Raw genomic sequence first — 26,035 nt, forward strand, 5'->3', positions numbered from 1 at the left:
CTAAATTAAATGTGAGACTTTATTTGGAAGATATGGGGTAAAAAAAATTTCTTTAAAGATATTTACAACAAATGTAGAAACTGTCTAAACAGTGTGACCTATTGTAAAGGGTTTTAATAAAAGTTGAAGGTATAACATAGCATACTTTGTGCACCCAATTTCTGCAGGTGGTGCTGAGCTGGTACTGTCCAATAACCCATGTTAGCACAGTTTTTGGTGTAAAATACATAAGCAGCCAAAGGGGAAAGCTAATCTCTTTTTTTTTATAAAAGGATTGCAGATTGATTATTCAAAAGTATATTTAATGAGATTCAAAACACTGATTTTCTTTTTTTTTAATTACTGATTGAGTCAACATCCATATGGTTTGACAACCAGATGACCAGGTGTCAGGGTAAGATATTTTATTTTGAATGATGAAAAACTTACAGAAAATGTGTCTCCATCTCCCTGTGAAAAATTATTTGTAGACAACCTAGAATGTTTTCCACAAAGCATGTTTGGATCTGTCATTTCAAGCGTTTATATACTTGCTCAGTTGTGACCACAAAGTTCCATATCATAAAGGAAAAATATTTAGATCTGGAAAACTTTAATCACAGGTACTAAAACTGACTTAGTTGAACCACTGAAAACCCCCTGTAGATGCCACTATAGAATGTCTAGTTATGGACCATTAACCATCTGGTGTACCTGTCAGCACAGGCGAACTGGAAAGTGTACCCCGAGTAATTAAATTAGTAGACTTGCTGGATGGAGTTTTGTAGAATTAACAAATTTAATTTTGGATAATGTCTACCCAAATTAATAATTTTAACTTTAACTTTTTTTTTTTTATCAAGTAAGCAAATCCTTGTGGCAGCAACTGACAAACAAAAGCCTTTGTCCTTTCCAACCATATTTGGTTCATGGAAATGATGTAGCACTAACATAATGGAGAACATTTGCTTATTATTCATTTTAAAACAGCCTTTGTCGAAAATATAGAAAGGAATCCAAGATCATTGGGTACAACCCAAATATAAGGAGGGCCAGAATGCAGCTCTATTTTGTACACTTTTAAATTGTAAACTATTGTGTTTATTCTTCTTAAGTTTTGAAGCAATATTAAAAGGTAATATAATCGAAAGTCGAGGTATCTGAGGACATAGGGTTAGCACATAGACTTCTTCTGACCACAAAAAGAAATGATAATATGGTTAAAGTTACATGTCTCATGTAATTTTTGGAATTCATATTAAAGTGATAGATAAGAAGTGTGACCAGAAAATACAGAGAATGTTTAAATAAAAAAATTTGGGGACCGGCCGCGTGGCTCAGGTGGTTGGAGCGCCGTGCTCCTAACCCCCAAGTCGCTGTTTGGATTCCCACATGGGCCAGTGAGTTGCGCCCTCTACAGCTAAGATTGTGAACAACAGCTCTCCCTGGAGATGGGCTGCAGAGCGCTGCCCAGGGCTGCTCTGTGCTGCAGTGGGCTACTGTGTGCTGCCATGAGTGGCCGGCAGCCATCATGAGTGACCGGAAGCTGATGAGAGCTGCGGTGAGCTGCTGTGAGCAGCAGACTGACAACTGGTGACCGACTGCCTCAGCCGGGGGTAGTGCAAGGCTTGTAATACTAGTATGGGCCAGGGAGCTGTGTTCTACACAACTAGACTGAGAAACAACGGCTTTAACAGGAGTGGGGGTGGGAGGCGCAAGAAAGGGGAAAAAATGGGGGAGGAAGGCAATAAAAGGGAAAGAAAAAAATTAATTACAGGGGTGACTAGATGGCTCAGTCGGTTAGAGCACGAGCTTTTAACAACAGGGTTGCTGGTTCGATTCCCACATGGGCTGGTGACCTGCGCCCTCCACAACCAGATTGAAGACAACAAGCTGCTGCTGAGCTGGATTGAAGACATCCAGCTGCCCCAGAGGGGTTAGTTAGAGCGTGAGTTCTCAACAATGAGGTTGCTGGTTCAATTCCTGCATGGGATGGTGGGCTGCTCACCCTGCAACTAAAGATTGAAAATGGCAACTGGATTTGGAGCTTAGCTGTGCCCTCCACTACTAGATTGAAAGATAATGACTTGACTTGAAGCTGATGGGCTCTGGAACAACACACTGTTCCCCAACATTCTTCAATAAAAATTTTTTAAAAAAATTTAAAAAGCCACAAGGATTGTGTGTGTGTGTGTGTGTGTGTGTGTGTGCATGCGAGAACAAAAAATATTACAGTAAAAGACACATTGCCATTAATCTACCTTAAAATACTTGCTTCAAACACACTTATCCCTTCACTCTTGTCACTTCCTGAAGCAGTTCTGGAAGTCCTCTTTCATGAGCATCTTTACTTTATCCTCCATCATGACAACACTCTGTGTCACACCCTGCTTCTGGTAGGGCAATTTCTATCAAATAAAAACACTACAGTGTGTCCTCATTCACTTTATTCATTGGATCTGGCACTGTGTGACTTCTGGCTCTTCCCCAAAGTCAAAGTGACCTTAAAATCTAAACGTTTTGAGTTGATTCAGGACATCAAGGCAGCCACAACAGCGCAACTAACGACACTCACGAAAGAGGACTTCCAGAACCACTTCAGAAAGTGTCAAGGCAGTGGCATAGGAGTGTTTGAAGGAAGGGAGAGTATTTTGAGGAAGATGAATGTGTCTTTTACTATAATAATTTTTTTTAATTTAAGTATTCACCTTATATTTTGATCACACCTCATATCACAGGATAGATAGAACAATAACACCTATAAATGTCTTCTACCAAACATGTACTTATTTGGGCTCAAAGCTGCTTCTGCTAGTTGTTATCCTGGTGAGAAACAAACATGTACTCTAACTGGGTAACTGACATGGTCTAAATGTCTGTGTTTCCCCAAAATTCATATGTTGAAATCCTAATTCCCAATGTGATGGTATTTGGAAATGAAGCCTTTAGAAGATGATTAGGTCATGGTGGAGCCCTCATGATTAGGATTAGTGCCCTTTAAAAAGAGAAACGGATCCAGAATTCCCTGATCTCAAACTCTATCTCTATCTCTCTCCCCCTCCTCTCATTTTTTCTCCTTCTCCTCTCATTCTCTGTCTCCCTCTTCCATCTGTGACACTGTTTTCCTCACTGAAACCTCACATGGTAGAACAGGGTAGGGGCGAGTTAATTCTTCCGGGTCCACATTTTATGGGTAACTTGTTATAGTCTCTATTTCAGGTACTTGTTTTGCCACTAACTTCTTAAGAGGTTTCTACCATTTTTTCTCCCTAAGATTCAGTTCCTTTATCTGTAAAATGAGAATTGTGTTCTTCTACCTTTAATTTTTTATGATTGCTAAATATGAAAATAGTACTCAGCCACACTCAATAACTACTTAGTCATCTTCAGTAATTTTAAATTATTTTTCTACATGGCTGATACATCTGTAAACACACCTTCCCATTCTCTACTCTTAGCCACTTGTTACTATTAACTTACATTTGGTAGCATCATTATATTTTCCTTGCATTTAGAGCAATAGTATATAAAAAATGTTATCATTATACAATAGAATTATACTCATCAAAAATATATATACCTTGACTTTAGCCTTCACTCTTATCTTTCTTGTATCCAAAGGAAAAAAGGAGACATACTTGCCTAGATTTGTATTCATATTGTTTTACAAAAGGATCTAAATTAAGAGATCTTTAAATAGGAGAGACAAATTTTTTCCTCATTCTGCATTATAAAAGGAATTTATCAGAAGGTTCATGCTTATATACAAGGGACATTAAGAATATATTGTTGCTTTGTAAAATATCTGATTCTGCAGTCTAAATAAATAAATAAGACTCATGTCTGAAAATTAGATTCTTGGTGAATAGCATATTCTTTAGATCCCCTTCCTCAAATAACAATTGATGAACTAAAATTTTATTAGAAACTAGAGACAGTGATGTGCAGGAAAGGATACTAGTTTAGGAGCCAGGAGACATCTGTTTTAATCTCTATCACATCTAGCACTTACAACTTCATACGTTAATTGTGGGAGTGGGTGTGGCATTCATTTCCTCTGGTTCAAGAATTTGGACTGATCCCAAAAGTCTCTTTGGGTTGCAAATGGTCAGTGAGCTCGTAGATTTCCAAGGGGAGTAGGAATGCTCAGCATTCCCCATCGCACCAGAGTTTATATATTTTATCTAAAATATGTACAGATGGCAAAGCTGACATTCTGTTTAAAAATTCAGAAACCCAACTCATACTCTCTTCTGGATACAAGACCAACTCATATCTACAAAGAAGTGAGTCTTAGGGAAAAATTAAAATCCTAGAATTCTTCAGTTTGATTTAAAAAAACAAACAAACAAAAAAAAAAAACTTTTTTTTCCAGATTGCATTGAATAGTGCTTCAGGACAGTCAATCCACAGAAGTTTTTAGAATCATCAAACATAAAAATGGGCATTATATAAAAAGCAATGCATGTTTAAGGAAGTTGGCAGTATTTGGGGGAACCTCCCATTTGGATACTCATTTAACTCTAATATCTGTATGCAAATGGGCACATTTTCAGAACTGGACTACATTACGAGGTCTGACAATTAAGTTTGAGAACTCACCACCATGCACTTACATTGGCAGCACTGTACAAACAGTTCAGTAAGGTTTCATAACCTTGGTAATTCAGTGTCTCAAAGCTATGTTTGTGTTGACATCTTGCCGAGTGGTGTTCATTATTGTTGTTGCATGTTTTTGTATACTGTCTTGAGAATGTCTGAGTTTGAATTAGAGCAATGAACAAACGCTAAATTTCTTGTTTAAACTTGGCAAAAGTGGAAGTGAAATCAGAGACACGTTAGTCCAAGTTTATGGGGATAATGCAATGAAGAAAATGGCAGTGTACAAATGGATTAAACATTTTTCTGAGGAGAGAGAATACGTCACTAATGACAGGTCAGGGCAGCCAGTAACGAGCAGAACTGATGATTTGTTGCATTATGCACCAAAATCGTCGCCTGACTGTGAGAAACATAGCAGATCAAGTAAACATCAATGGAGAAACAGGAAAATCTTAACTGAAAATCTTGGCATGAAAAGGTGTGTGCAAAAATGGTCCCAAACAAGCTCACCGATGGAGAAAGCAAAAGAGAGCCAAAGTTTGCCAAGACCTTTTGGAGAGGCGAGACAATGTTTTGGGCCATGTTATCACTGATGATGATACCTAGGTATACCAATACGACCCTGAGACAGAGCGTCAAAGTGCACAATGGAAGTCAACCAATTCTCCACTACCTAAAAAGTTCTGTCGGTACAAATTAAGAGTTAAAATGATGTTGCTAATCTTTCCTGATATCAGCGGGATTATTCATTATGAATGTGTGCCAACTGGACAACCAGTTAACCAAGTTTACTATTTGTAAATGCTGAAAATGCTGCATGAAAAAGTTAAACAATCTGAACTTTTCACCAACAATTCATGGTTCTTGCATCACGACAATGCACCAGCTCACATGACACTGTCTATAAGAGAGTTTTTAACCAGTAAACAAATAACTGTATTGAAACACCCTCCCTACTCACCTAATCTGGCCCCCAATCACTTCTTTCTTTACCCAAAGATAAAGGAAATATTGAAAGGAAGCCATTTTGATGACATTCAGGACATCAAGGGTAATACAATGACTGCTCTGATGGCCATTCCAGAAAAAGAGTTCCAAAATTGCTTTGAAGGATGGACTAGGCACTGGCCTTGGTGCATAGCTTCCCAAGGTGAGTACTTTGAATGTGACTATAGCGATATCCAGCAATGAGGAATGTAGCACTTTTTCTAGGATGAGTTCACGAACTTAATTGTCAGACCTCATATACTTTTACAAACACCCAGTACTAAAAGCTTCTTAGAACAAACACAATAGTTTTATTAAAATTGAGTTTTATAATTGCATTAATAACACTATGACCTTGAGGAAACACTTGGAGATTCAAATTTTACATTTTAAAAAGTAAATAACAAAGAAATCGGTAATAACTTCATGAAAGATTTTGTGGAATGCTTTTACTAGCACAATTAATTTGATAGTGACATTGGTTTCACCAAAATGAACCTTAAAAACCATATTGAGTTTCAATCTAGATGTCATGGTAACCAAATGGGAAAAGTTTTTTGCAAACAATGCCTCCGATAAGGGGCTAATATTCAAAATATATAAGGAACTCATACAATTCAACAACAAAAAAAAAAATCCAATTAAAAAAATGGGCAGAGGACCTGAAGAGATATTTTGCCAAAGAAGACACACAGATGGCCAATTAGCATATGAAAAAATGCTTAACATCGCTAATCATCAGAGAAATGCAAATAAAAACCACAATGAGATATCACCTCACATCAATTAGAATGGCTATCATCAACAAGACAATTAGTAACAAGTGTTGGAGAGGCTGTGGAGAAAAAGGAACCCTCTTACACTGTTGGTGGAAATGCAGATTGGTGCAGTCGTTATGGAAGGCAGTGTGGAGGTTCCTCAAAAAATTAAGAATAGAATTACCGTATGACCCCGCGATCCCTTTCTTGAGTATCTACCCAAAAAATCTGAAAACATTTATTCATAAAGACATATGTGCTTCAACATTCATTGCAGCTTTATTTATGGTGGCCAAGACATGGAAACAACCAAAATGTCCTTTGATACATGAATGGATAAAGAAATTGTGGTATATATACTATTCAGCCATAAGAAAAGATGAAATAGTACCATTTGCGACTGAGATTATAATGCTAAGCGAAGTAAGTCAGACAGAAAAAGTAGAGAACCATATGATTTTACTGATATTTGATATATAAAACTGAAAACAACAAAAAAACAAGACAAACAAATAAAGAAACAAAAACTCATAGACACAAACAATAGTTTAGTGGTTACCAGAGGGTAAGAGGGGAGGGAGTGGTACATGAGGGTAAAGGGGGATCAAATATATGGTGATAGAAAGAGAACAGACTCTGGGTAGTGAACACACAATGGGATTTATAGATGATGTAATATAGAATTGTACACCTGAAATCTATGTAACTTTACTAACAATTGTCAGCCCAATAAATTTTAATTAAAAAAAAAGATGTCAGTGGTAGACTGCATAGATTGTTGATTCAGAAAGCAAAGCAAACACTGATTTACTGAGTTATTGCCATATTGTAAATGTTTGATTAAAAACAATAAATAGCTTGATTTGACTTTTCAACCTGATAATAAAAATGTGGCTCAGATTTATTAAAAATATAAAATTGTAGGCAAATGTTTCTATATCCATTATCATTTTCAGGCAAAGTTATTCTTTTGTAAAATACAAGTTGTTCTTGGTTTTGTAAAAATACAAGTAGTTTTTGGTTTTACTACCTTAATTCCAATTCAGAAAACTCCCCTACATTAGCCTCTGCGTCAGCAAAAGCCATCCCATACTGAGTCACATATAATTTATGAGATCGTCCTGTAGGATTTTGTGACTCTTTCTAGAAGAGCAGAACTTGGGCGCGCATATAGGTAGATCTAAGTAGTAATTCAAAAAACCTTTTTCACCAGAGTTGACCTCATTCTATGATTTAAAGTTTGATATCCTTATAGAGAGAAGGCAGTTGATTGTATGTCCTGAGCAGTGTCAGGAGAGACGTTAACTAAACTTGACCATAAAGCAGCATTGGCCGGCTATTGTGAAGGAAGAAACATTGCTCATTATTGTAATCTTTTTAGTGATTGTGACATTTGGACTAGATCTGCCAGAGACTATTGGGGAGGGGCTGCTGAGGGGAAGGGACTTCACTTCCAGTGAACTTGCAATTAAAGCAGCAAGCGTATTCCCAGCATGAATAGCAGAAGCCACAGCACTCCTTGGAAATACCCCTAGTACCCAAGAGTCCTTCACGACCAAAGATAATTCTGGGTCAAAAATGAACCCTTAATAGGGGAATAAAATTAAGCCAAACAGAATAGAAGTCAGTATTCATTATTTTATAGAACATATCATAGAAAAGAATGTCAGACAGAACAAAGCTCTACCAGTTATTAGCTAAGTAACCTTGGCCTAGAACTTAATTTCTCTATCATCAGTTTCCTTTATAAAAAATGAAGATAATAAAATTAACACCATGTGCATGACACTCTTAATACAGTATCTGCTTTTCATTGGGCAGGCCTTCAATAATTGTTAGTTATTTTTATTATTATCTTTGTTATCATTAGGCTTGATCAAATGGGGGACTTATTTTTAAAAAGGCAGGATTTTTACTCTTGCCATTCAAGTCAGTCTAACTTTTATTGAGCTTATTCTTTCCTTTGTGTGAGAAAAAAAAAAAAAAAAAACCTACGGAAACAAAAATAAATAAGGACTCATCTCATACTTAAAGAGGACTAGACAAGTAAACTAACAATTAAAACTATTATAATTCAATATTCTTGAGATTAGTAACTGTGACTCACTGTACACTTATGTAGCACTTCACATATAGTGCTTACTTGATTAATAATTAATTAAATGAGACGTCAGCTGTAATTACTGTACAGATAGCTAGGGAAATATAAAGACAAAAAGCCAAAAATTTAACATGAGACAAAGAAGTCTTTTAAAACGGCGTAAAGCTAAAGCTGAGGCTTAGAGTAAGAGTGGAAGTTGCAAATGAGGATGAAGAATACAGACTTTCTTAGCACAAGGAGCAGCCATTGCAATTAAGGCAAGACAAAGCTTGATTTATTCAGTGACCTTCCAATCTTTAGTATGACTTGAATGATGCATACCTGAGAGAGACAGTCAAAGATTGGTCTGAGAAGATAAGCATCCCTCTCACCATCACTTCCAGCCATTTCTGTCCTGTTCTTTCTTCGTTTTTCTTCATAGCACTGACCACCTCTTTTCTTTATACTACAAGTATATTTGTTTATTGTCTGCCTCAGCCACCGGAGTGTAAGCTTCATGAAAGTAGGCATATTTTACTGTTTTTATTATGTCTACATCTGAAGGCCCTAGAGCAATGGCCTGGCACATAGTAGACATTCAATAGATACTCACTGAATGAAAACTGAAGGAATGAGTAAGTAGGGACTTGCTTGTGAAAGATCTTAAATATAATATTTAGAAAGCAATATCAGGATTGACTTGGGATGGGAGTGGAGAAGAATGATAAGTCTGAGAATATCTCTGGGGTTTCTGACTAAAGTTTTTGAGGAGATGGCTAATAACTGCATATGAAATTCACGAATAAAAGCTAAGTTTTTGTTTTCATTTTTGATAGGGTGTGGGGTGTTGAGTTATACACTCTGATTCTCCCAGAGTTGTAGGAAGAAATTCCCTTACCTACTGAGAATTCACCAAGTATTTCCCTCAAATGGACAACAGCATTCTGCATTCACTCTACCTTGGGGAATAAAGCTGATTTTTATTAACAGTTATCGATCAGATTACTATAAAATCTGATCTCTAACTAAAATCCTACATTAATCAACCTTTTTGCATAGAAGTCAAAAGTGGATGTTTTAAGTAATTCAAATAACCTGACCCACAACCATATAGTTGAAGTGAGAAACACAGTTTTTACAGTTGAAAGTAAGTCTACCACGGAACCCATCATTTGTCATCTGGCATGGAGTTCAAGAAATCACTCTTTATTTAGATGATCACCTCAGAGTCATTTCCCCACTAAAGAAATTTAATAGTGAGTAATCAAACGTATTCACTCTCACAGTCATTGACAGGAGTTTACAATTACTTCTTGGAATTGAGCTAGCCTCAGTGGGATATAAAAATTAGGCTAATCATATGGTGAATACTTACTTCATCCTGTGTTTTTTCCTGCTAGGAACAGAAATTGTCTCAGTAATTGTGTGCAAAATCCTTTCACCAGAATCATCACAAGAAAATTATGTACTGCTACTCATTTTCTAAAGAAAAGACATAAGTAACATTTTAAAATATCACTTTCAAATCAACCAAAATGAATGGTTTTGGCTTTGTGTATAAAAGCCAGATCCAAATTAATATTATTTACAGTACACAGTTTGGCATGTGAATACAACAAACTGATATTTAATATGTTGTGTAACACTTCTGTGTGTTTTGTTGCCAGTGATTTCTTTCATGATTAATTAATGAGCTCTATTGGACCCAAATTTCAACATAGGGTAGAATAAATTAATTGGTCTTTTAAGAACCAGAATTCTATGTAGAGTATTGGCTATCCTGCACCCTCAACCAATGAACCAACGTTTCCAGGTTAGCAGATGATTTGTTTTTATGAACTAAAAGTATTTCTGTTTTAATCATTTACAACAGAGTTCTTTCTAAAATCAATTTTACACTTCCTTTAGTTCTTAGCTTTTCTGAGGCTTATTTTAGCCTTTAGACTCAAGATGGTTGCTAAGCAGATTGATAATGAAAACTCTAGAGCAATTTCCAGGGAAACCCTAAGGACTTGTTGAGGTGTGCTGGGGTCTTTGTTCCTAAAGCTCATGACCTCCCTCTGCCCTGTTTTGCATTTATTCACCAAATTCAGGGGGACAGGAGCGGGGAGGAGCATCTAAATGTGTAAATTAAATAGGCTCAAGTCAGTGTAATTCCACTGAATATTATTTACCATCAATTCAGAAGCTATCAATAGGTTGAAACATAAGACATAAGACATTATTGAAATTTGAGTATTTTAGACTAACAAAAGCGGCAATCTCATAAGGTTCCACCTGATACAATTAAAAAAAAAAATCTCCTGGCTCTTGTACAAATAAGGACAGAATAGAATTTAGAGAAAAGCAATTAACATTCTCTTTTCTTTACATTTTTTTCAGAATTAATCTAGATTAGAGGAGTTATTACACCTGTATTAATTTTAGTAGCCTCTTATTTGGATTATTCCCTTTCTTCCTTCTCTTTCTACTTTAATCTATCTTTTCCATTAATATTATGAAAGCTAATATTATGAAAGCAATTTTATAAGTTTTTCTCTTCTCTGCTCTAAAGCTTCCAGTATTTTCCTGTTGCCAATGAAATACAATTGAACTTTCAGTATTTAATTATCCAAAAGTATTCACTGAGTGCTTTTTAGTTGCCAGGCACTCTTCTAACATAGTGAACAAAACAAAATCTCCCTTCATGAGATTACATTATAGTGGGGGAAATAGACAATAAACAAGATAGAAAAATAAAATATATAGTACATTACGTAGTGGCATTAGGAAGAAAATAAAGCAGAGAAGGGAAATAGGAAATCTCAGGACAAGGGAGCTGAACTTTTAGAGAAATTAGCCTAGGATGGCCTCATTGAAGAGAGGGCATTTGGGTAAAGACCAGAAAGAAGTGAAAAGATGAGCCTGGAAGACCCACCTTGGGGAGATCATTCCAGGGCAAAAAAACCTCAAGTGGGAGCACACCTGGCAGGTTGTCACAACCACAAAGAGGTCAGTTTGCTTGTGATGTTTGAGAGTGAGCGAGCAGTGGATGAGGTCAGAGGTTTGGGTCATGCTGGCCACTGTAAAAAAGCAATGAGAGAATGTAGATTGTTATGATTGTTAGCTTGCAGTTTGGCTATTCATTGTCGGAGGGGGGCAAAGGCAAAGCAAGAAAACCTGTAAGGAGATAATTGCAATAATCCAGACAAGAGGCAATGGTGGTCTTGACCTGGATGGTGGCAGTGGACATAGGGGGAAATGGCCAGATTCTTGATATATTTTGAAGATAATACTGACAGGCCATGCTAAAATATGAGGTTTATTTGTGAGAAGAGGTGATGACAATTGTTACTTTAAAGACCTTCGCAACACAGCTTCAACCTTCCTTCCCAATTTCATCTCCTACTCACCCTGTTGGCTAAAATGTGGTAAAAAAAAAAAAAAAAGTCCCTAGATTTGAGCAAGGAAGGGACTGAGTTCAAATTGTAGCACTGTCACTTATTATGGTTATGATTTGATATAAATCACATAACCTATCTTTATCTCTGTTTCTTTACTTATACAGTGGGGATAATAATACCTACTTCCCAGGGCTCTCATGAGATCCAATGATATTATAAAATGATAATAAAGCATAATATAGTGAATCCACTACTTCCATTATTTCCCTTCTTCATTACTTAAATATGTTCTCCTAACTGGGTTCTCCATTTCTTGTGTTAACTTCATTCATTGTATTTTTCACACCTCAGCTAAATGACCCCTCTAAAACACATTCAAACTTGTCACTCTCTTGACAAAATTCTCTAATATGGTAGGGAAGGTCCTTGCGATATGTCCCTTGCCTACTTACGGCTCCAGCTTTTGAATCTCTTTCCACAGGCCACACAAATTCTCTATATACCTTCTTTGTTCTTCCAAACATACAAGATAAACTAAAGTATTTGAAGTCCCCAAATGTGACCTGCCCTGCTTCTTCTTACTTCTGAGCTTTTAAACATCCTGATTCCTCTTTACAAATTTCCTGTTAATTTATTTATTCATGCATTCAAACAACTCTTTGCTGAGCACCTATTAAGCACACACTGGACTAAGCACTGAGCACAGAAACAGAACCCACCTTTATGGAACCTACAATGTAGGGGTGAGAAAAGACACTAATAAGATTGTTATTCATAACGAGAAACTGGTCAAAATCTCTGAAAGAAATACATAGAAAATTATAAGAGCTTAGATGATTGGGGAAGTGATCTAGTCAGAGGGTAAGTGATGTCTGAGATAACATCCAAAAGAAGGCAAAAAATGGAGGGAAACTATCTTTTAAAGGGAGTAGTATCATGTACAGAGGCACATGGGTGGAGTTACGTGGGAACTTCTCAAACTTCTGACAAGGCCAGTTTTGCTGGATGTTAGAAAGCAAGGAAAACTGTGATACAAAATGAGTCTCGAAAGAGAGGCAGGGAACAAGCATACCAGATTTTGGTGTGTAACATAAAAGAATAAGAAAACATTGAAGGCTTCATGTAAGGAAGTACCATAGAGTTTCTGTCTACAAAGATCAATCTAGTTGCTATGTGAACAAGTGAATATATGGATTAATAGGCCTATCAATTCTTTATAACTGAAATAAAATTCTCCAGTAAACCAGTTTCTAGAAAAGCTCAAGAGAAATAAGGAAAAATAGTGTTAGGGCATGTCTGGGAGAAGGTGTTTGTGCTTTGAACCTGTGGCAAGTTGTTGAAATTACTTGCCATATGCCTGTAGTAATAAGGGTTAGGTTCAGTTGCAACTGACAGAAAACTTGGAAGATTTAAGTATCAAATTCCCCTGTAAGGTGTCATCTGAATTAAATATATACACTGCAGTGTAGGAGTCAGGAGACACTAAATGTTACTGCCGGAAAATATGAGAGGCCTTAGGGGAGTGTTAGGACCCAGAAGGACTGTCTTTGAAGATGGATTTTCTATTTTTACTGTTGATTGTAGAAAAGTGAAACACAAGACATTGCATCTTATCTTAAGTTATGGCCAAACTGTATAAGTTGGAAGACCGTTGCTTGCTTTCTCTATGCCCTTCTTGAACTATGGCATAAATAAATGCTAGAGTCATAATTGCAGCTCATTTAACCAAGGTACACCATCGGTTACTCCGGTGTGTTGAGACCGTAGAGTCCAGACTGCAGCCTCTGAACACGTTATTTTGGTATCTAAGCTGCTTTGGAAAGGATCCCAACTAAATCTGCTCTATGGTTCCAGCATGGTGGCCTTAAATGAATGCAGTGGGGATTACAGAACCTATTCCTCTCTGTAACTGAATTATACATACAGAGCATGAAGTTCTCTTCCAGACATACACTTCTCTTCAAACACACTAGTTTGCGATGCTGGTAATTGTGCCAGACCAGAGAAATCAATGGTGTAGTAGTGAGTACCTGCATAGCAATTTATAAGATTAATGAGAGAGGCTTTCTTTTGAGTAGGTATAAACTGCTGCTACCTCCTTTTGTCACTTCTCCTTTTTTAAGCTTTACAGCCCCTCACCTACCCAGTCCTCTCATTACCAAACCAGTCCCCATGACCTAGATGTTTCTCTATCCCATATTCGTCATCGCAGCATGCCCTTCATCTCATTACTTCATTACCCTGATGATATTCCTTGATAAATTCGACATTCTCACTTCTTCTCATTTTCTCTTCAATTTCTCTCTCCTCTGAAATATGATTTCTATACCTGGCATACTATTGATTGTTCCTGTTGATTGCACTGATGACCTTCTAATTCAAAAGCACTATGAACACTTTTCTGTCATCTGAACGAACATAGTGGTGGTTTCATTATAGCATATGGAAAACACTTTTTTGTTGAAATTATATCCGCCCTGACATACATTTCTCCCTGTTCTCCTCCTGTCCCTCTGTGTACAGATAGTAGAATCAAGTAACTCTTGCAAAAGAGAACATCAAATAAATAAGCCCAGCTTGTGTTGACAGTAGCCACATCTCTAGATGGTATAACTCATGCAAAATAGGTCGTTATCCTGGATTATATAATAATGCTGATGTATAAGGATGCAGTAGCTCAAGTCTGCTTACATCGCTATGATTCTATTTAGCATAACTGATACCATTACATGACATAACATTTTTTAAAATACTTGTACATATAATTGATAGTGTTCTTTAATAACTATGAAAAATCTTTTAATTACTTATTGTAATCCAACAATGTGATCTTGTCCACAGTATGCCCTCATGACTATTCTAATAAAATAATTTTGGTTCTTTTGAAGTTATTTATATAATACTGTGTAATTTGCATAATGGTTAGTTATGTAAGTATCAGTTTTACTAGCTAGTTAATTCCTTGTAGAGATAAGAATGATGTCTTGGCATACCTTTAAAAATCTTGAACGTAGTAGCTTTTCAATAAATTATATTGAATTAAAATGTTAAACAGCCTTTTTTTAAGTAAAAGACTTAAAAGATCCTTTACAGTAGTGAATTTCCCAATAGTCTTATGATACTCACCTAAAACTATTCACTTTCTGGTCAGCAATATTGCATTACACATTTTCTAATAACTAGAAGATACAAATCATAGCCAGATGCAGAATTAGTAGTATAATTTGACTTGTGATTTTCCAGTTTATATAACAGCTAAGTTACGTAATCATAGATTCAGCAGCAGTATTTTCTCTGATTTACAATGTATTCCCAACGATCTTAGCAAATGAATGAGACACACACATCTGAGTAGCAATGAATAAGAAAGCATATGAAAGTCAAACACAGCTGATTAAAGAATTTAACTTTTCAACCAAGCTCTGAAACGATAACTGTGTACCCTCTGCACTGCATCGAAAAGATGCCAGTAACTTCTGATTATGATCAGTGGTTGCTTTTAGGCAGCCAACTCTCTCTGCCATTTAACAAAGATTGTGTCCGAGAGTTTTGTCTTATTTCAGAACATTTGTAAATCTTAAAAATCAGGTAACAAAATGTTGAATTTATGATTTTGCTTTATGGTTGTAAAAGTCCTGTAGGCAACAAAATACCAACCTGGATGCCTAATACTGACAGGACACCTGATAACCACATGATGCAAAACAAAAAAAAGAAAGAAAACAAGCAAGCAATATCTAAACAACGGTGCCAAGCTGTGACTTGATCTCAGGGAGCAGGATAACTACTATTTCAATGTATGTGGTCAATATTTACCAATTTTACAACATGTGAAAAATCAAACAAACTGAAAGTATATAAATTAGATGGGTATAACAATAAGTAAAAGGAGAAAAAGGAATAGTAAGATGTCTACTGGTATTTTTAAAAATAACGTGTTCATAGATGTCAAAAATGAATAAGAGGAACATTGCTTCACTTACTATCAGAGAACAAGCCCCAGTAACAGAATAAAAGAGACATAAACATGTATATTAAGGTAGGACTCAAATCATCATGTTACACAAGCATCAAATAGGAAACAAGGGAGAGTACTAGATTTGGGGTGGGGGTGGGGGTAACCTAAGTGAGGTTTGAAGAGATAATTACAGGCATACATTACAAAAGGAAAGACTAAATGGAGCAACAGATATACCAGAATAATTATATAGTAATTAACATGCCTTCCTTCTTCCTCTGGGGAATTTTTTTCTTTTCGTTTAGATAGAAATGAATCCTGACTGCCACAGTATTTCATTTGGCAGGATACCAGGTAATTTATGTTTCAAATATGATCTCATCATCAGTTCCATCTGTTGATATTAACTGAATACCCGTAATTTTTGAAACTCTGACTTGTAGAAAACATACCTAAAAATCAAAATCTTTGACTCTGAGAGATTCACATACGAATGAAAACTGAATAAGTGTGTTCTTCCCTTATACATATCATATATTTGTTTTAAGTCTTCACTTTTGATCCTCCCAGCTCTTCACTCTAACTTCACGGATGAGGTGGGGGAGAAACTATAGGCAGCTGCCATATTGAGCCTAAGAAAGTGTCAGACCCTTTTAAATAAGACTAGCATATTTTTTTATGCTAAGCCACAGGTGGGAAGTAACTGGTTAACAGACTCTGAATCTAATCAGTTCCTGTTTGGGCTATTCATAGATTCAAAGAATCTATTTTCTCTCTCTCACATTCCATTTTAAAACTGAAAGCTGGAAAAAGCAAGAGTTCAAGACGATGATAGCATGAAGACAATCTCTAAGTACTGGATTCACACATGTGCCCCTCAGTCCTTAACCCAGATACAAATACTCATGACTTCACTTCCACATGCAGAAGAGACCAAGTACAGGGTAAATACCATTCAATCCTCTCTGGAAACCTGTCTCCAGCTAAAAAATGCCCCTCCTTCTTCAGCAATCTTAGGTGTGCCTTCTCAATCTTCAATAACCAATTCAAGTTGTTTCTCTTTTGTGGTAATTTTCCTTATCTCATCCAGACAGATTTAACCAAACCTCCCCTTGGACCAGCACCTTACATTGAATACAGTTATGATTATGCTTTTTAAAACTAATTTGCCTTTGTGTATTTGATTCTTTGTCTCCTCTATTAGATTATGAAATTGAGTGCCCAGTCCCTCACTTATTGGGTTATTCAGTTCACGTCCATCCACATCATTCCCTTGTCAAAAGAGGAAGAATAATTAAATGATGCCTTCTCCATTTATAATAATGGGTCCTCAATAAATATGTTACACTGTTGTTGTATTTTTTACATCTTATCTTCCATAGTTGAACCAAAAATTGTTGTTTCTACCTTGCTCAATGGGAGAGTCAAAACAGTTATTTAAAACTAACTCTATCTAGTGCATAAAATTAACAGTTTATAAAATCGTTATTCACTACAGGTGGTATTGGATTTGGTTTGGGGCTTATCTCATCAAAAATGTGTCTAAAGCAATGTAATAGTGTTCAGTAGAAAGATTTTGAGAGCTTACACACAAGGTATGATATTGCTACTTCATACAAGCAATATTTTAAAGGATATTGTTGCTCTAAGTAAAGAAAACAAAAACAAATGATTTGGAAATAACCACTGAGATTTTTCAATTTCTAAGCATCCATTGTGTATTTTGGAACATAAAAATGTTGATGCAGAATAGTGCCTGTATGTTATTAAAGGGGAGAAAATGATGTTTTTAGTAACCTGTCTGGATTTTCTTTTTCCCCACTAGGATATTCAATACTTCAAGCTATTATGGAAAAAGCAGGACAAAATGGTTGGCATGTCAGTGCTATATGTGTGGAAAATTTTAATGATGTCAGCTATAGACAACTTCTAGAAGAACTTGATAGAAGACAAGAGAAGAAATTTGTAATAGACTGTGAAATAGAGAGGCTTCAAAACATATTAGAACAGGTAAGTCCTGGATTTTATTTTATTTACCGAGACCTTCTACTAAAAAGTTGACCTTTGATTTACTTGTCCTCATCAATGTCTTCCTTCAACCACCTAGTCTGAAGTGTGGAGTTTGGGAATTTTCATTCAACAATTTATCTCCAAAACAAAAATCATAATCCTCTATCACCAAAGACCATTTTGGTTCTTAGGTCTTCATGCAATTAGTAGCACTATTTCTCACACATTTTAAAGACATACAATAGAAAGGACCTTTTATGAATCATCAAGATTTCTTGGCCTCTTATTTTCATAAACATTAATTTGGAAGATTAATACCATCGAAAATATTTGAAAATTTTAATATTTGTAACCATGTGCTTTTTCTAACTTTTAGAGAAATAGCTATATGAGAAATAGCAACATGAATTAGTACAGCAATGAAATAAAAGAAAATTAAGTGGCTTACTGTGTGTAGTCTATTTTCTTCTAGATTTTGTAAGTAAATATATTAGTACTACAGGAAAGGTGATTTTCAACTCTTCGCACAAAGGAAGAATCCTTGAACAAAGCTTTCAATAAATATCTGTTGATTTGATTTGAAAGAAAAGATAAAATAGAGCTTTGTCATTGTGTTAAATGATAGGAAAATATCCTCAAATGATGGATAACATTTGCTTTCTCCCTAACCTGCATCTCATGATAAAGCTTTGAAAGTGTATGTTTGGCCAAAATTGCAGTGAATGAATGCCATCTAGCGGTTTTAGAAATGTTTGCCCATATTTATCTACAATATGTTATGTTGTCTAGACAATATCACAGCATGATGTTTCGTTGGTTAGTTTGCTACGTATAGTTTATCTACATAAATATATGACTTGATTTGTAGTAGTAAATTTACCAATGTGCAGATTTATTTGTAAAGAAAACTTAAATACTCAACTATAAAAATCAAAACGAACATGTTTCAGAGATTCCTCCTTAATATAGAAGGGCACTAAACCAAATGCCTTGTTTCCTTCCTCAACTATATTAGAATTTGTAAAAGGTAAAGGTAAAAAAGGATATGGTACTTCTTTTAAAGGTCTAGTGAAGCCAGAGCATACTGTAAAAGGAAATGACAAAGTGTTCACCTCCTGTTATCTTTTTATAGAAGAAAAAAAAATACTTGATTGAAGAAATATGTTTATATTATATTGGAAAATATTAATTATAAACCTGTACATCATCCAGATTATTCCTTAGGGAGTTCAAAATTATTAAGGTTGCAATTATTCAGAGAATATGAGCTTTTCAATGTGTATTTATGGAATCCAAGAAAAAATAATTTATTTTACTTTCTTAAGCATTACAGTCATTTCAGCTCAAACTTCCATTTATTCATTCTCCTACTCCCACCCCCTGTGTTGAGAGTTTGAGTTGTTTGACCTGAACAACTGAAGCTTTGTAAATAACTCCTCGTGCATCCCAGAGAGCAGTCAATTCTAGCAACAAACTGGTTGCCAAGTTCCTGTCAGAGGGTGAGTAAAGCTCAGAAAGACCCTCCACTTAGCACCTGTGCTTAAAAGACTATATCTGGATAAAGCAATTGAGTGCCTAAAGCACATTGACTCAATTCAGAGGCTTAGCTGGTTTCCAAGAAGAAAATCATCACACCCAGGTGCATTGGATAAACTATTTAAATAAAGCTTAAATAAGTTCTTGCTGAGGGAACTGGACATCTTAATTTTTTTTTCATTTTAAATAAATGACATTTTTCTTTTTTCCAGCCTTATTGAGTTATGAATTACACATAACATTGTTCAGGTTTAAGGTGTACAAGATGATAATTTGATACACTAATATATTGTGAAATGATTACCACAGGGGTTGTTTAACACTTCCATCACTTCACATAATTAACATTTCTTTTTGGGGATGAGAACATTTAAGATCTATTCTCTTAGCAACTTTCAAGTATATAATACAGTATTGTTAACCATAGTCACCATGCTATCCCCAAAACTGAGAAAGTGTGTCTTCTTTTCCTATTTCTATTACTATTCTTCTTACTGAATTATAAAATGTTTCTATTCTATCATGACTGCATAGTAATAATGAGACTAGTAATAGACCTTCGTTCCTTTAAAATTCCTCTCAGGTATAAATCTCATAAATTATAACAAAATCTACTGTATTATGAGACTATAATGTATTCTTAATTGTCCTATAAAATTTTCCCCACAAAAAGCTTATTTCTGATTTTGAAAATGATTTTCTTTTTACTATCTATATTTTAATTCATTGTAGCTCTAAGCAAAATCACTATTTTTTAAATTTTTTTTATTAGTTTCAGGTGTACAAGACAAGGTAATACTTAGAGGCCCACCATCTACATCCCTCACACTGTGAACCCCCCTCCCCCCACCCACCATCCCTCCGACCTCACACCCAGCCATCACATCACACACATAAAATTATAGTTGGCATTCATTAATGTTTAGCCTCTGGTGCACAACGCCACGATCAGGCATCCACACCATCCCTGAGGTGGTCTCCCAAATAGGACGCATGCCCATCGGATACCCAACAAAACCCCTACAACATTATTGAATAAGTTCCCCAAATTAATTTCCAGAAAACCCTGAGGCCATCTTGCGGCCACCAACTGCCTCCCAATCCCTTCACCTTTCCCCTTATCCCCAACCCCCCCACCCCCGCCCATCTAACAACTCTCCGTTTTTTCTTTGTGTCCTCAAAACTGTCTCTGATTAGTTCATTCACATATTCTTTTCTTTAGATTCCGCATATAAGTGAGATCATATGGTACTTGTCTTTCTCTTTCTAACTTATTTCACTTAACATAATGTTCTCTAGATCCATCCATGTTGTTGCAAATGATAAGATTTCCTTCTTCTTTATGGCTGCGTAATACTCCATTGTATAAATGTACCACAGCTTCTTAATCCAGTCATCTACCAATGGGCATTTCAGTTGTTTCCATATCTTGGCTATTGTGTAAAGTGCTGCAATAAACATAGGAGTGCATACTGATTTTTGAATTGGAGTTTTGGATTTCTCCGGGTAGATGCCTAGGAGTGGAATTACTGGATCATAGGGTAGTTCCATTTTCACATTCCTGAGATACCTCCATACTGTCTTCTATAGTGGCTGCACTAATCTGCAATCCCACCAACAGTGCACTAGCGTTCCCTTTTCTCCACATCAGCGCCAGCATTTGTTGTTTGCAGATTTTTTGATGATAGCCATTTTGACTGGAGTGAGGTGGTATCTCATTGTGGTTTTTATTTGCATTTCTCTGATGGTTAGTGAGGTTGAGCATTTCTTCATATGTCTTCTTGCCTTCTGTATGTCCTTTTTAGAAAAATGTCTCCTCAAGTCCTCTGCCCATTTTTTAATTGGGTTGTTTGTTTTTTTGGAGTTGAGTTGAGTAAGTTTTTTATAGATTTGTGATATTAATCCCTTATCAGATATATCATTGGCAAATATCTTTTCCCATTCAGTAGGATCCCTTTTTGTTTTATTGATAGTTTCCTTTGCTGTGAAAAAACTTTTTAGCTTGATGTAATCCCACATGTTTATTTTTTCTCTTACTTCCCTCGCGCGAGGGGATATATCAGTGAAAATCTTACTCTGGGTAATGTCCATGAAGTTTCTTCCTATATTTTCTTCTAGATATATTATGGTTTCAGATCTTACATTTAAGTCTTTAAGCCATTTTGTTAATGTTTGTTAGTTTTACTATTGGCTCCTCAAAAACAAGACTTTATCCAGGCTTTGTCAGGAATTTGTACATATACTTCAATACTTCTGTCATTCAACATCTTCTTTAATAAATTGAGACAATACAAAACAATTTCAGAGAATCGACCAAAGCACTTTTTAAAAAGCAAAATGCTAAATAATTTTGATCAGAAAAATATTTGAAAAGAAGTTGCTCTCTACCTGAGGATGTTAAAATTAATATAATGAAGATAAGGATGTGTTAGTACATTTCTAGAAGGATGGGCATGCTTCAGATTATGGTAGCATGCTGTCAATAATTACTTTTTTGACATTTTAATTAGTATCAGTTTTCAAAAACATAATGTGAAGAGTTCACACAAATTTCTCTCAAAATATGTTAGTGGACAACTGTGGTTAGAGAAACACTTCATCTTCTGTACATGTTTTCCAAATTATTTCTATGCCATGAATTAATTAGTTTTTTTAAATAGCAATATGTTTATAAGAGTTAGTCATATACTCATTCAAACACTTCAAAACCAGTATTTGAAATTGTAGTTTAAGCTGTATTGATTTTTCTACCTTAAATTACACTATAGGGAAATAAATGGAAGAATTTATGTAACTATCACTCATTGAGCTATTTAAAGCAATGGAAATATAACAAAACTACAAAGTTAGATTATTGTCACTTTATTTGTATCAATGCAATAAAACAAATTGCATTTTTGGCTCTCTAAATACAATGCGCTATTAGGTCCACTTATCTGCAGAAAACAACTTTGAAAAGAAACTTACAGCTAACAATATTTTTTAGTATTTGTTGAATTTGCAATCAGTTATTGAGAGTAAATGTTGTTTACTTATATTAAATTATCCATTTTGGACTATGGCATTATTCATCTCACGTCATTTTCTTCCTTTAACAATACATCTAATTGTCTTCTAGAATAGCTCATACCGGTAATAGCTTAAAATAACTAGAAGCAAATGAATTGTTTTCATATCAAAAGAAGTAGCTTATAGTGGGAGCCTTTTCACATATTCTTTAATTTTCATACATATCCATTAATTTTAAATTTTTAATGTGATTATTTGCAAAGAGTCCCTACGGACTCTTACACCATATCAATTAAGCATTGACGTACGAGGCTTTGATTCACATGTTTAACCCAGTTGCAAAAAAAGCAACCAAATCTTGATCTTTATTTTTCTAGCATCAAAAATTATTTGAGCAACATAGCACTCAAAGCTAATGGTTGCCCACATGTTTACTCCACCATGAAAACAAACTAACGGTCCTGCAACTAGATTTCTGTGTTCCTACTGTCAGTGAAACCCTCCTCTCATGAATACACCCAACTCATTCTCTGAAATATACAGTTGTCACAATGGGCAGTGAGATGGCTTGTATTCTTCTAATTCAGTCTTTGTTCACTTTACTTATAGCCCCCAAATAATGATTTTTCTAGAAAAGATAAGTGTTTTCACTTTCTGAGAGATGAATAAGATATCTTCAAGTGTTTGTTTTTAAAAAGTAAATGAATCACTTAAAATCATCATTCTTCTCCTTTCTTACTTTAAATAAGGATCATTGGGCTGAGATGATCTTGAAAAACCTTGATCACTCTAAAAGTCAATAATGCTGTTTGCAATGAAGACTTACTGATAATTGCACTGGATTCTGAAGCAATATAGACTTTTACACATGGATATACACTGAAAAGGAGTATAAAATAAAACCCCAGTCAAGTGGCCTTTTCTGTATATTCATTCATTCTACAACTATTTACTGAACGCCCAGTTTGTGTCAGCCACTGTTCTGCTGAAGATAAAGTGATAAGCAAAACATACATTTTCTGTTCTACGTACTAACTCTTATCTGGTCAACTGGTTAAACAAAAAGCATTTGCTAAAATCCTACTAAAATATATTCTCTCTTTTAGAAATATGGTGCAGAGAAAGTGATCAAGAATCTCATATTGCCTCAGGGACTTTGCTATGAGTGTCCTTTCTTACTGAATAGATGATGATGTCAAAGGCATTAGATAGGTAACTGGAACTAGACTGGCCCTGGGACATACCATGGATGTATTAATATTTAAGGAATCTAACCAAGTCGCTATCAGGAGAAGATGGCAAGCAGTGACCTTATAGCATGAAATAGATGTTTATCAAAAGGGGAGAGGAAAATGACTCTACAACTGGCTCACAGATACCTCAAACTGTCTCTTTACCATGTACCTCAAATTTATTTTGTGCCCCTTTTAGCAGTATTCCCACTTTCACTATATGAAAGAAAAACTCAGTATCCCATTAGACACAGTGTGAATCACAGATAATCAGCAAACTCAGTGACCTTCCCATATTGTTCGTAAATTAATCAAAAAAATCTCAAGCCATGATAGACGTCTGTGAGGTTTATTGCATCACCAAATGGAAGGCAATAATCCTTCCTCAGGGCACAATCAATTTGAAAGTGGAAAATTCCTCACAAACAGAAATGTTGCTATTTTCACATAAGTGATAAGTGTGGACATGGCCCCAGTTAACTTATTCTAAGTCCAAGGCTGCTTCCTTATCTGGCACCAGCTAAATGATATGTCAGGCCTTGGACAGAATTTTTGGCAAATTGCCAAAGTTGTGGCAATACTGATTAACAGATAAAGTCTGTTTATCTAGAGTCTGCATTTACAAATTTTCAGAATTCTCTAAGATAAAGGAATTGTGCTCAATCTAGAACTCTACATTGTCCGCATACACTTCCAAAAATATCTCAGACACTGAACAAAGCATTGAAAAGAGCCAAAGGCCTAAAGAGCATGCTGCAGCATATCATAAGTGGTTAAGTCATTCATTATCTTCAAGGAGCAATTTACTTACTGATTAAAACAAAACAAAACAGGGACATCATCAAAATGGCGGCGTGAGATGAGCCTCTGTAAAGCTCCCCTGGAATTTACAACTAATAGAACAAGAACTCCACAAAGGACTCCCTGCACAGCAGACAGGCAATACGAACAGGCCCATTACTGAATTCACCTAAAGGTGGGAGAATCGCGCAAGTGGAGGAGGAGGGAAGGGAGAAGTGCGGAGACAAAGCCACGCGGGCACAGGACCCAGACCTAGCTCAGTGCTCTGAGCTCGCTGCATCCTGGAACTACCATAGCTGTGGGAGAGGGAAAACTCAGACTGCTACGGATCCGCTTATGGTCTACAGGGCTGAGGGGGCAGCATATAACACTGCTGAACCCAACACTCACGGCAGAGACCTCAGAGAAAAGACTGAAGGAAGAAGGCTGAAAACAGTGGTTTAAGCCCTCACTGCTGAGCAGAGAACAGAAGCCTTAGGCACTGAGACTAGCCGCTCCTCCCAATCCTCCCAGAGCTCGCCCCACCCCCACCTGCCCGATGCTAGAAGTGGAACAGTAGCAGTGTCAGATCAAAAGGACAGGATATTTGCAGTTCTGAGAACTGTGGACTGCAGACACAGATTCACAGCCCAACTAGTTCTGACAAAGGGGAGGGAGCTGTGGAAGCAGGACCAGCTGTGGTGGTGGTCGCCACCATTGCTCTGGGCCACCTCTCACAACTCACCCCACCCCTGGCCCCACCTATCGAGGCGGATCCCTGTAGGAGTAAACAGAACTGCTGAAACATATGGAATCTGAATCAGGTGCAGAAAGAGCTTTGGAACTTCAAAAGTTCTTCGCATCCCCACAGGGATGTGGCTCCCTATGACCCAGGCGAACTGTTAACAGAGGAGAAGCCCATTTCCCAGGGAATCCCCCCATTGTGTGAGAAGCTGGAATAGTGCAGAGAAAACATAGCACCACTGTATGAGAGAGGAAGAAAAAGGCTGCAGTAGGAGAGAAAATAAAACATTCTACCAACAAGTACTGGAAAACAAAAGAAAGGCCTCTTTCTATCAACTTGCTGCAGAAGCCACTCCTATAGATGTCTAGGAAGAGAAATAATAAATCAGTAATTGCCATGAATAACAAAGACAGCTCATAAAGAAAGTGAAAAGTCTCCAGAAAAAGAACTTATAAAGATATGGAAATATGTGACTTAAATGACAGGGAATTCAAGATTGCAATTCTGAAAAAACTCAATGAGATGCAAGAAAACACAGAAAGGCAATTTAATGAATTCAGAACCGCAATCAAAGAACAACACGAGCATTTTACGAAAGAGATTGAAAATTTTAAAAGAAACAAATGGAATTTCTGGAGATTAAGAACTCAATAGAAGAAATTAAGAATGAAATAACCAGTTTAGGTAGTAGAGTTGACCAGATGGAGGAAAGAATCAGTGACATCGAAGATAGAAACCTGGAAATTACACAGATGGAAGAAGAAAGAGACTTGACTTAAAAGCGATGAAAGAACTCTACAAGAACTTTCTGACTCCATCAGAAAGAGCAATATAAGAATAACGGGCATACCACAAGGAGAAGAAAGAGAAACTGGAACAGAGAATATATTCAAACAAATTGTTGATGAGAACTTCCCACACTGGTGGACAGAACTGGATCCTCGAATCCAAGAAGCAAATAGAACATCTAATTACC

General features: G+C 36.1%; 1 protein-coding gene across 7 annotated transcripts in view; it reads left to right on the forward strand.

The window, feature by feature from the left end:
* Positions 1 to 26,035, forward strand: part of GRIA4 (glutamate ionotropic receptor AMPA type subunit 4) — a 393,116-nt gene that overhangs the window by 252,945 nt on the left and 114,136 nt on the right. For all 7 annotated transcript variants that reach the window (XR_013994147.1, XR_013994148.1, XM_081062108.1 and 4 more), the window contains exon 5: positions 17,573 to 17,757. Coding sequence is in view for 5 of the 7 variants with exons in the window: in XM_081062108.1 (XP_080918234.1) it covers positions 17,573 to 17,757 (185 nt within the window). In the remaining 2 variants the exon portion in view is untranslated. The remainder of the gene's footprint in view (positions 1 to 17,572; positions 17,758 to 26,035) is intronic.

This window comes from Rhinolophus hipposideros (genome assembly GCF_964194185.1).
Source record: "Rhinolophus hipposideros genome assembly, chromosome: 10".
NCBI lineage: Eukaryota > Metazoa > Chordata > Mammalia > Chiroptera > Rhinolophidae > Rhinolophus > Rhinolophus hipposideros.